Source organism: Dicentrarchus labrax, unplaced genomic scaffold, assembly GCF_905237075.1.
Source record: "Dicentrarchus labrax unplaced genomic scaffold, dlabrax2021, whole genome shotgun sequence".
Lineage (NCBI taxonomy): Eukaryota > Metazoa > Chordata > Actinopteri > Moronidae > Dicentrarchus > Dicentrarchus labrax.
The window spans coordinates 15,133,353-15,145,869 of NW_026136719.1; the positions used below are offsets into that span (position 1 = coordinate 15,133,353).

The following is a 12,517-nucleotide window of genomic DNA, read 5'->3' on the forward strand; positions in this document are numbered from 1 at the left end:
CATTTGTTTGAAGTTCAAAGATTGTTAGTTTCATCATCTTGTACTGGAAGATAGATAGCAACTTACATTTATTTAACATTTCAGTATAATCTCTCACCTTTTAATTTATTTGTTGTTAATTTAATTAACAAATTAGAGCAAATCATCAAAAATAAAATTTTACCCAGTTGGTTGAATTGGGTTATCTGTCACTTTCTGTTACCACTGAGACACCACAGTGAAAAACACAGCCACACTACACGTTTACATAATGAGGCTCAGTGAGGTTTTGTGGGTTTGTGGTGTTGTTAACGCAAATCAGTGCCCGATTTCCTGTGTGAAAGGCAGACATTTAGAATAAGCTCAAATCAAACCACCAGGCAAATGTTACTGGTCTGTTTAACTTTACAAAACAAAGTATAGAAACATACAGTAGATTTATGATAGAAGAAACAAGAGCTGGGTGTTACTGGCCAAAGCAACACAACAAATTGCACTTTAAATTTAACAAAATAATCAAGTTTTATAAATAATTTTTCAACATGTTTTTGGAATTTTTATAAATTACAAACCCAATTTTCTACTATTAGAGATGCTCTAAAGTATTACATACTAGATCACCTTTTTTTAATCAAGCTGTACATTCTGCATGCAAAGTACAAACAGAGGAGAGTAGAGGACAAATTCCCACTTTGACTAAATGAGGGGGGTCAAGTTATTAACACCAGCATTTGTTACTTAGACCCCTGATCGTCCCTCTTTCACATGTAAAACTATCTAATAACCATTAGGTGTCATAACTGTACAATAAGGGTGATGAATTAGAAGGATGATAGTGTAATCTAAAGACACTGTGGCACACTGCCGAGAGAGGAGGGAGGGGTGCTGGAGGCAGAGCGGTATAAAAGAGACGTGAATGAGTGTGTTGAAGCAGAGTGAAGAGCGAAGGAGGGGGAGAGAAATGTGAGGGAGAAATATAAGTTTAAAAATAGAGGGAAAGAGTAAAGAAAGCCATTCTGTATAAAAATCTGAAGGAGATCAGAACCAGGAAAGTGCATTCAACAAGAAGGGAAGGTAAGAAAGAAAGAGATTAAATGTGTCCAAATCAATCTGCTAACCATGTATTTTAAATTATATAGGCAGGGGAATATCACAATCTAAGTGCAACTTGTTATTTATATGATTAAAAATGTCATTTGATTTAGTGGTTTAAGTTTAAAATAACAGCAAGTGAAGAATTTATTCAAATTTCAAATCCTGTAATTTGAGTGTTATTGTCTTGATTTATCATCTACATTAGTCTTTACTTCAAATTACTGTTGGTTACTTGCATGGATTTAATGGTAAAGACTCCACTCTTATTTATTGCTTGTAACCCATCCTGGCCAATCCTAAATCATGTAATAATAATCACTTATACTTTCTGTACTTTCAACTTAAAAGCAAAAGTGAGAAATTAGTCTTAGACAATTTTGTCAGTGATTTTTCTTCTTACTTAAAGTGCACAAATGCAAACCTTGTGTGTGTGGGTGTGAGGATTGTGCAGCCAGTGTTTCGTCAGTGGATGCAGAAATGTTTGAGTACTCCAGTGACAAATGGTGATTGCTAACACAGATGTGTAATCTGAGTGGGGGGCTCTGTCAAGCCATGTTTTTTCACCCTAAAAGACAAGGAGGATGGAATCATGCTTAAAGAAACATTTTTGTAGACGTGAACTATTGTTTTAATCACTTTTGTACTGTTTAATACTAAAACTCAATATAAGTATACGTAATTTTTTATAACTCATAACTGTCTAATTGACTCTACGGGTATGTGTTATGTAATTTAAAAATGCAACATGGAACATTGGTTTTTTTTTAATGTTTCACTGTTTTTTATCTTCATTCTCCCACCAGTGAGACTGTGTTGCTTGGAGTTCCTGGTTTGAAACGCATATTAGGAGAGGTGAAAGTTCAAGGGTCAGGCGCAGCGGCAGTGTGTGAGAATGTCGGTGTGGCCACTTCTTCTCATCCTGGGAATCACCGCAGCCACTGTTGTTACAGCCCAAGGTGGGTCACTCACAATGATCCAGTCTTGTTATTGGCACATATGTATTGAAAAACACTGCACCCTTCTTACAAAGAACAGACATTTTAAATCAGATGGGGACACTTGCAAATGTGTACACCTCAAAGTGGAGAAAAGTGGATAATGAAAGAGGCAGGCTGATAAAACAGACAGCCCTGCACTCAACATCACCACTGTATACTCCAAGGAAAATTGAATGTCAAATGTAATGTTGAACATCTCTCTCAAATGATTTCATTTCATCTTTGAATTAAATTCAACTCACTAACTTAAGTTGTGTAAGATACAGCCCAGAAATTTGCAATGTTTTGATTTGTCTCTTGCAGGATCATGGAGAAGAAACAACAAAGAGTCAAGCCCTGATTCGTACCACTCTGATGGTAACTTTTATTCCTAAATTTAAACCAAATACATAGTCCATAACTGTATAAGTCATTTTTCCCCTGGTGGATTGAGTCAAGTTGCTAACATGTGATAGACACAATATTTTGAACGCATTTAGTTTGAGCTTGTATTCAGGCCATGTTTGTTTCTGTTCTGTGTCCAGACAACTTTGAGTGGACCACATGGTTCAATGTTGATCACCCTGGAGGCCGTGGAGACTATGAGCAGCTGGAAGCTATTCGCTTCTACTACCGGGCCCGAGTGTGTGAGACTCCCCGGGCAATCGAAGCCAGAACCACTGAATGGGTCCCAGCCCGTGAAACTGGGGAGAAGGTCCATGCAGACCCTACTGTGGGCTTCTGGTGCCTCAATGATGAGCAGGGTCCTGATCACAACTGCTCCAACTACGCAGTGCGCTTCCTCTGTCCCAAAGGTGTGATCTCGAAACTCCTTTAATATTCACTCTGCCCCCAAAAGTTGGTCTCATTGTAAAAGCAAAACGATACACTAAGTCTTGTACCTCAAAAGCCCAGCTTCTCACTTTGCTGGTGATGTGCATGCAAATAAGAAATCTCTTTGATGATTCATATTTTCAGGTGATAATCTGACTGTGACCTGCACTCTCTTGTTTCAACAGATAACAGTGTGAACATTCAGGGTACCTGGGGTCCATGGTCTGACTGGAGCCTATGTCCTGCCCTCTGTGGTCAGTTGGGGGTCCAGTTGCGCTCCAGAAACTGCCAAACTCGCTCTATGCCTTGCAGTGGGCCTAAAGTGGAAGGGAAAGCATGCAATGGACCAGAATGCCCGAAAATAGGTGAGCTAGCCTTGGTTTAATTGGACAGACTTTTTTTCTGCAATTCTCTTTTGATTCAGTCCGGTCCTGACTTAGCTCATCAAATGTGGGACACTCAATTATTCACAAAATGGCTTACTTTGTTTAATTCTTCCCCTTAGATTGCCCCCTGCAGTGCATGATGGGGAGGGTAAATGCTGAGTGTGATGCATGCATGTGTGAAGAACACATTCTGCTGGGTTCTGTTCGTGGCGCCGGGGGCCTCACTGCTGAAGGGGCTACCATCCTTCGCTCTGGCAAACTCCTTACCCTTACTGACCACAACGGGCATTTCCGCATCCCTGGTATCTGCCCTGATGGCAACACCACCCTGACAGTCAGCCTGCAGGGTCATGCCACCCTCAACGCTATTGTGCCACACAGTACTGAGCGTACTTCTGTCCTCAGTGTCCAGCTAAAAAGAACAGGTACAGTGGATGTCTGTGGATTTACACCAAAATATTTGATTGCAGATCATATTACCTTTGTAACCAACAACTTTATTTTGTGCTGGATATTGCTGACAGGGTTTTAAGCATGTAATGAAGCTAATGAGTAATGTGTATTTTTTCTCTCACTGTGATTGTCAGAGAAGCTTCATGTGTTGAGCAACCCCGAGAGCAAGTCCAGGAGGGAGGGACAAACTGCTGCCTTCTGCTGCAAAGTGGCAGGAACACCACAACCTGACAAGTACCAATGGTAGGACTTAAGAAATAGTGAAATTATAGTTAAAAAATGTTATTGATGTCAGATAGATGCATCTAATGTTATTAATAATATATAATGTTCATAATAATATGGTATATTTAATGACTGCTTCTTTTTTTCTGTGTGAACAAAAAGGTTTCATAACAACAGTCTCTTGGAGAAACAGTCTGAGAGCACCTTGGTTCTAAGAGATCTGCGTCCTGAGCAGAATGGGGAGTATCACTGCAGAGCAAGTGGTCCATCTGGAGCTATTAAGACAAAACCAGCTACACTCAAAGTCTTAGGTATGTTCTCAATAAATTGACTGATACAATATTGAACATTGGCTAGAGTAATATATTTGAGCTACATACTGTATTTTAGATCAGAAAGATGGCAAAATGATCAAATTAAATCAACATTTTGATTTCTCCTTCTCTTATGCAGGTAGAAATGAGCATTCGTGTAATCCGAAGCCTGAATCCCACCTCATCCGTCTTCCACATGACTGCTACCAAAACAGCACTGACTCTTTCTACTATGATGTGGGCAAGTGCCCCTCAAGTGCATGTGCTGGACAGCTGGACAATGGCATCAGGTGCAAAGACAAAGTGGCTTACTGCTGTGGTGTGCAAAAGATGGAGGAGAGGCAGCTAACATGCCAGGGCTACCAACTGCCCACCATGGTGGTAACTGACTGTGGTTGCCAGAAATGTGTGGACACCAAGGCCATTGTGCATGGTAGGGCCATTGCTGCAGACAATGGTGAGCCAATGAGGTTTGGCCATATCTTTATGAATGGAGTCAGAATCAGTCGCACAGGCTACAAAGGTACATTCTCCATCCAGGTTCCTCCAGACACAGAGAGGCTAGTCCTGACCTTTGTGGACAACATGCAGAAATTTGTCAACACTACAAAGGTACTCCCATTTAACACCAAAGGAGGGTCTGTTTACCATGAGATCAAACTTCTGAGAAAGAAAGCTCCGGTGACCATCAGCTCTACAGAAATCAACACTCTGGAGCTTGGGGAGGTGGAGGGCCAGGAGGCAATGGTTCAAATCCAGATTCCTCCCAATTCTTTTTACACAGAGAAAGGGGAAGTCTTCATGGGTAACGTAAATGCTAGCATAACATTTCTCGACCCCAGAGATGTCTCCACAGCTGCTGCAGCTCAAAGTGATCTCAACTTTGTAGGAGATGAAGGAGATACCCTGCCGCTGAGAACCTATGGGATGTTCTCAGTTGACTTTAGAGGTGAGGAAAACAATGAGCCGCTGAATGCAGGTGAAGTGAAGGTGTTCCTGGATTCTGCCCAGGTGAAGATGTCTGAGCACCTGAATACCATGAAGCTGTGGTCACTGAACCCTGATACTGGCCTGTGGGAGGAGGAAGGAAGCCTGCAGGCAGAGAAGAAAAGAAGAGGGAAAAGGGAGGAGAGAACCTTTCTGATTGGCAACATGGAGATCAGAGAGAGACGTTTATTTAACCTGGATGTCCCAGAGAACCGCAGATGTTATGTGAAAGTGAGGGCCTTCCGCAGTGAACGCTTCATGCCCAGTGAGCAGGTCGAAGGAGTTGTGGTGAGTCTTATAAACATGGAGCCCACAGCTGGCTACTCCACTAACCCACGTGCCTGGGGCCGTTTTGATAGTGTCGTCACTGGCCCCAATGGTGCCTGTCTTCCTGCCTTCTGCGATGAACAAAAAGCTGATGCCTACTCTGCCTATGTCATGGCCAACCTTGGAGGGGAGGAGCTGGAGGCTGTAGCTTCTGCCCCTAAACTCAATCCCAACCTCATTGGAGTGCCTCAGCCTTATTTGGGTAAACTGAACTACAGGCGGACTGACCACGAGGACCCCAGAGTGAAGAAGACGGCATTCAGCATCAATGTGGCAAAACCAAGTGCCAACACAGCTGAGGAAGGTAACGGACCAGTGTACGCATTTGACAAGTTGAAAGAATGCGAGGAGGCCCCATTCAGTGCGCCACACTTCCGGTTCTCAAGAGTAGAAGGCGACCGCTACGATTACAACACAGTGCCGTTCAATGAAGATGACCCGATGAGCTGGACACAGGACTACCTGACCTGGTGGCCCAAGCCCCTGGAATATCGAGCCTGCTACATTAAAGTCAAACTCAACAGCCCACATGAGCTCAATGTGCGGTCCCGCAACATGGGCGGCACCCACCCAAAGACAGTAGGCCAGCTGTATGGCCTCCGAGACACTCGCAGCATCCGTGACATGGACCAGGCAACTATTTCAGCTGTGTGCCTGGAGTTCAAGTGCAGCGGGATGCTGTATGATCAGGAGCGTGTAGATCGTACCCTGGTGAAAGTGATTCCACAAGGAAGTTGTAAGAGAGACCAAGTCAACACAATGCTTCAGGAGTATCTGGTCAACCACCTGCCCCTGGCAGTCAACAACGACACCAACGAGTTCACCATGCTAGCACCTCTTGATCCTCTGGGCCATAACTACGGAATTTACACAGTGACAGACCAGGATCCCCGCACAGCCAAAGAGATTGCACTTGGACGCTGCTTTGATGGCACTTCTGATGGTACATCTCGTGTCATGAAGAGCAACGAGGGCATAGCGCTGACTTTCACCTGTGGAGATCGTGACGTGTCGAAGACGAGTGTCTTCCAGGCCCTGCAGAATGCTCAAGGTCAGACAGTGACAAGCGTGGTAAGAGGAGAAGGCAGACAGAATCGACGCCGGCAGAGGGCCAATGTGCCTCGGAGCAGTAGGAGACGTAGCACCAGAAATCCTACAGGAGGACGCACAAAGGCCAGAAGCTAAACACTGAAGGCACAACAAATCAACAGATCGGAGTAGTCAGCCGTATTTGTTTGGTACAAACGTTATATTGATTCTTCCAAATTAATTGAATATGTAACTAAACAAAGCTAGGCCTATTTCTTCCAGCTTCTTCCCAAGGCATATTTGTATTGTTTTTCCTCTTACTTTACATTTTCAACTGTACTGTGGTAAATATTTACTTGAAACTGTAAATAGAGTATTTATTACACATCTCTTAAAAATCAGTAACTTGTGAGCTGGATGCTGTGTAATTAAAGTTTCTTTCATTGATGTTGTAAACAAGAACAGAAACACAACTTGTACTGTTGACCAGTGATTTATTAAATTAGATGCTTATAAAACACTGCAGATGCTGTATCTTCCACATAGTATGTATCCAATTGTCCATGTAACATTGAAACTGGTCAATTGCTAGAAAAGAAAAGGAGAAATATGCCCCTTTCAACTAACTGTAGCCCATATGAAGACATGGTGGGGTGAAGCCCATAAGCCCCCGCTCCTCATCACACTTGATACAAGCCTGCAGAAGCAATGATTAGGAGACCAGTCGTAGCAAGTTAATCCACTTGCCTGATCCATACTTTTTCTGCATTAGTAGAAATCAAATTAGTAAATTACATTTTTGTCATGCACAAAAAATACCTATAAGCACTCTTTGCTCCATATTTTCAAGGATATCCAGAGATGTATCAAGAGAATGGCTGTGAGGTTTTAAAGTCACATTTATTATACTTGTCTATCCCTTTTACCTTACAGTGAATGTCATGTGCTCTCTGTAAAATTACAACTACTACTTACATGTTGCGTCAGTCTTTAATCACCCACAATGCAACCTTTCCAGAGATAGAGATGAATGTATTGAATAATTGTTCGGAATTTGGCAACCAAAGTTATAGATACTATATACTTTCCTGTAAGAGAACCATCCACAGGGAAGTGAGTCCTATCTATATACATGACATTCTGGTTAAAGAATTTGCATAGAACCTTTTGTTTCTATGTCACTACACTCTTAACTGCAATACTGTATCTGCCATTTTGACAGGAGCAACATTTAATAAAAAATGAGCCCCGCAAAACTCAGACAACAGCAGTTACAATGTATTCTCCATTGAAGCTGGGTCACCCAACAGATACTACATGATTATATATGTGTGTGTGTGTGTGTGTGTGTGTGAGAGAGAGAGAGTCGAGGCTGAATGAGACAGAGAAAAAGGCAATTCCATATGTATGAACATAAAGAGTTGGTGAAACTGGATGCTCCCTGGTATAGTCCCTCTGGTCACTGAAGCAAAATGAAGGGGGCAACACATAGTTCAGATTTTCCAGGATGGCACTGGACAGCATGAGAAGGTACAGCTGCATTTCTGAGGGTTGAGGGTTGGGATGGGCAGTGGTGATAGAGCCAGTGTCACATGAAGTCCTCATAATCTTGGGCGTAGCCACCATCAAACTCTGCATAGTCAAGGTCATCTCTCAGCTGTGCTTTCAAACCGCCACCAGGCACGACCCCTTTCTTCTTCTTCTTTCCTTTGTTTTGCTGTAAAGGCAAATAAAGGTCACATTAAAAGATGTATATATTCTACTAAGAGCACACATTAGGAGTCTGGCCTAGGTAAACAGCACCCCCTTCTGAATATTAACAACAGTGGGGGAAAAAATATAAGGACATGCAGTCACTTACTTTTTCTTGTTTCTGTTTTTCACTAAGTAGGACTGAGAGGGAATTACTGACTTTCTTCAAGTCTTCTACTTCCACTGTAAGAGGGAGAAGAACAATAGTTATCAGTCAATCCTACTTTGATTGAAAGTTAAGGTACTGATATTAAGTATAATCAATACAGTTCAATGAAAATTATATTAAAAGATGCTGGGCTCACATGAAATACAGAGTTCCCGAAACAATGAATCCAAGAAACTTGAATAATGCACAGATTTTTCAAACTGGGTTATCTTTTCTTTCAGCAATTTTTCAAACTCTGTGAAGTCTTCCTTGGAAGATGGACACATGGCATCAATCCCAGTGACACTGTTTGAAGTGCTGCTGACACCTGAGAAAATATAAAAGGAACAGCAGTTTGATGACTCTTCAAAGAACAGAGTCACAGAAGCAAAACCCAACTTTTATATTGGACCTCGAGTGTGTTGCTAGATGACCGAAGTAACAAGAAATTGCAGTACAGAAACCCACAACTTAGAACATGTTGTCTTTTAGTGATTAGTTTTAATACCACACGTACAAGGGACAAGCTAAGGAAATAGTGGTATCGGTTTTTTGAAGGTCCTCAAAATATCGCCGAGTCTACAAACATGACACAGCTAAAAACACAAACACATGAAATACACTACAAATTAAAATTAAAAATAATAATGAGTGGCAGTAAGCTGCATCTACAGTATGTGTCTGTGAAAGAAAGAACCAAGGGAGCAATCAAATGAGGACTTTAGCAATCTAAGCACAAAATAAACATTACATTTGAATATAGAATTGCATATTCTCATAAAAAGGTAGTGTGTATTGTGGAAGACTAGTTTATATTTGCAATAACAAAGGAACAAGATGATTTTTCACATTTGATCCTGACTTACCAAAAGCATCTTTTGCTAGCTCCAAGTCTGCATCTTCCTGTAATTTCTTCACTCTTAGCTTCTCTGCGAGTTGTTCTTCAGGAGAGAGCTCCTTCTCCTTCTCCATATCCTGCAACTCTTTCTCCTTCAGCTCCTGCTGTTTTTTCTTTAGCCGGTTTTCTTTTTCTTTGATCTTCTCCATTAACTTTTTCTTTTCAGAAACCTTTGTCTCTGAAAATCCAAATAATGGAATAATGTGAAGTCACAGAAAGAGCACACAGCTTAGCCACTGGTTAACATACAGTACAATGTGTTGTGTATTTGTCTCGTTTCAAAAAGAACATACCTGTTTTTGTCATCTCTGCTTTTTTCTCCTCATCTTCTTCCTCATCATCCCAGTTATCCTGTGGGGGAAAAAAGAAAGATGGGATAGCTGTCATTTTATTTACGAAGACTACACAGGCAAACACTAATTAAGACAAATGTCCATAGGCAGCTAGGCCACAATAGTATGCAATGATCGCTGAGACCAAGTTCATCCACACCAGTAAGACCTTGATACTTAAAGATACTCAGGTAGGAAATTTCAGTAAAATCAGAATGTTTTATTGTTCTAAAAAATTGTTTTGAATTTTTTCTTTGACACAAAGAATTTAGTCTCTTATAATACTTAATGAGGAAACATGGTTGTATGTTTGACTTTACGTACATCTTCAATATTGTGACTTACAATGTAATTGGAAAATATCAAACATAATACTGAGATAATGATTCCAGCCTGATATGACACCATTTAAACATGCAATTTAAGGTCTGCCCAGTTATCAGTGGTGAAATGTACTCCAATAATATTCACATAACCATTGTTAATCATCATGATCTACGGTCTACACATTATTGTTGTTTTATATATTTGTATGCATTTATAACTATACATAGTAGTTTGTGTCTATTTTGTTGAGCTTGTTGTCCTGTTTATTTATGCTTAGCTTGTGTTTGTACATTGAGAGGAATGTATAACCGGAGTCAAATCCCTTGTATGTGTCCACATACCTGGCCAATAAAATTAATTCTGATTCTACGTTAAGTCTTATCCTTTAGCTTCTTTAAATAACTTCCCACACTCTTATCTGCAAAATTCAATACTTCACAAACTGTAAATTACTTAAAGCACTTTGAATAGCAGGCTGTTGAATTTGACCATACTATAAAAACAAACAATATCTCAATACAATCCACTTTTGGATTACAAAAGTATTTATTTTGGGCAGTAATTATTTGTGTTAGTCCCTGGTTTGTCAAAAACATTTTGCCCTGCTTGCTGAATAAGACCATAGTTTGTACCAAAGAAAACATGAAATCATCAGTTTCTATAGTTTGGCCACCATATGTGACAGAAAACGGAACAATTGTAGAGGCCTCTGCTAGCACTTTCCCTTGGTCAATTATCTGAGTTTTCGGGATAGCAACCATGTCAACATTCAGTCAATAACCATCTGTACAGTAGTATAAACTGAGCACCAGTTTCCTGCTACACGCCTGTTGTGAGGTTGGAAAGTTCTAGGCCTAGTTCTTGGCTGAGTTGAGTCATCGACCCAGATGAGGATTTCATCTGATTGTGGCTAAAGTTGGTTAGCAAGCTAACGCCGCCTCATGTTGAACGTAACCCAAGCTTGGAGGAGGAGGAGGGGGGATTCAGGACAGGAGACCAATGCTAATCTCCTATAATCATTTAATGCAACTAACATTGGGCAATAATGGGCTCACCCGTCTACATGAACCACACATTAGCCAAGTACTCGAAAACCACGTCGGTGAACGACGCCACCGTCGAGGTTACCGACCATTAAAGCGCATTTTCAGGCGCAAGCCGATATGGGAGCTAGCGAATTTGCTAGCAAAGTGGCCCGGTTAGAGGTTAGCTTCCCGCTACGTTATCAAAATTCAACCCGGCTATCCAAGAACTAACATCGCTAACTATCAGCACCCAGATTAAAGAAAACAAAAACAACAACTATCATTAGCATCCATATATTCCGTTATGTCTCAACCGTCGACTGGCAACATTAACGGTCACTGTGATGACGGTACGTTACGCCAGTTGAAAACCCGAGTAGTAGCCTAACGGTTAGTAGCCACATGAGTTAGCCGCCAGCTAGCACAAGCTAACACGGGCTTTCGGGGGGGGGTTCGGGGGTTGACAGGCAGCCTGAAACCGCGTTGAAGCATGGCTCCACAGCGGGGGCGACGAGGCTTTTTTTAACCCGACGTTTGGCTTGACACAGCTAAGAACTGGCGTAACGTTGACCTGACAAACGACGGCCAATTTAAACCCCAGTTAAAACCGAAGGAGATTTACCTTAACCTCTTCATCTTCGTCTTCGCCTTCCCATTTGTCCATCGCTGCCGCCTTTTTAATCGGCTCCTCCGCCTCAAATGTGTCAGCGTCTGTAAAAACGACAACATGAAACTCGTTAGTCCAATCCACATCTAACGACTGCGTTTGACAATAACAAAATGTTAGGCTAGGTAAAAAAAAATAAATAAACAAAGGCTGTGGCTAGCGGATGATGTACGGATAGCTATCCTTCCAACTTAAGTTTCTCACCCCAGTCCGCCATGTTGGCTGTGTTGGTTGTGTTTGACAGGCTCGCAGTGAAGTCAGTGCTGCAGCCCGTTGGCCACGTTCAGAAACTGCTCCCACCTTCTGGACGTCACTCTCTCAGCTTATCTAACTTCCCCGGACTACTTCAGGCAACATGACACTGACAACACCACCGGGCTGGTTTTATCAAATAGTGAACAGGTAGAGGATGATGTGGCGTTGGTTGGGGGACAGAGTTTGGAAGCACTGGATTGGGAATTATTATTATTATTATTATTATTATTATTATTATTATTATTATGTATTTATTTATTTAAAGATTTAAGACAAAATTATTCGATAGTAAATCAAAAATATGACTCAGTAAGTAGCTACAAATCTCCTTGTTGGCTCATTTTCAGTGTTTATAATTGTAATATTTAACTTACTAATAATTACTTATTTAATAATTAATTAATTACTTTCATAATGCTGACCTAAAAAAGTCAAAATAAATGTTAGTTTATACGAATATATACATAGTTTGTTAATAACTTGGATGATCTATTTATATTATGTTTT

At 41.2% G+C, this 12,517-nt stretch overlaps 2 protein-coding genes across 2 annotated transcripts; one reads left to right on the plus strand and one right to left on the minus strand.

The window, feature by feature from the left end:
* Positions 1 to 917: 917 nt before the first annotated feature.
* On the plus strand, positions 918 to 7,131 carry cilp (cartilage intermediate layer protein, nucleotide pyrophosphohydrolase). The gene is made up of 9 exons (XM_051380296.1): positions 918 to 1,053; positions 1,878 to 2,030; positions 2,376 to 2,429; positions 2,597 to 2,866; positions 3,071 to 3,250; positions 3,391 to 3,696; positions 3,859 to 3,967; positions 4,112 to 4,260; positions 4,403 to 7,131. The coding sequence occupies exons 2-9, from the start codon at positions 1,967 to 1,969 to the stop codon at positions 6,760 to 6,762; spliced, it is 3,492 nt and encodes a 1,163-aa protein (XP_051236256.1). The 5' UTR covers positions 918 to 1,053; positions 1,878 to 1,966; the 3' UTR covers positions 6,763 to 7,131.
* On the minus strand, positions 7,081 to 12,092 carry eif3jb (eukaryotic translation initiation factor 3, subunit Jb). The gene is made up of 7 exons (XM_051380306.1): positions 11,960 to 12,092; positions 11,711 to 11,799; positions 9,698 to 9,755; positions 9,373 to 9,582; positions 8,664 to 8,834; positions 8,468 to 8,541; positions 7,081 to 8,323 (listed from the first exon to the last, which is right to left on the minus strand). The coding sequence occupies exons 1-7, from the start codon at positions 11,970 to 11,972 to the stop codon at positions 8,195 to 8,197; spliced, it is 744 nt and encodes a 247-aa protein (XP_051236266.1). The 5' UTR covers positions 11,973 to 12,092; the 3' UTR covers positions 7,081 to 8,194.
* Between the last annotated feature and the right edge of the window lie 425 nt (positions 12,093 to 12,517).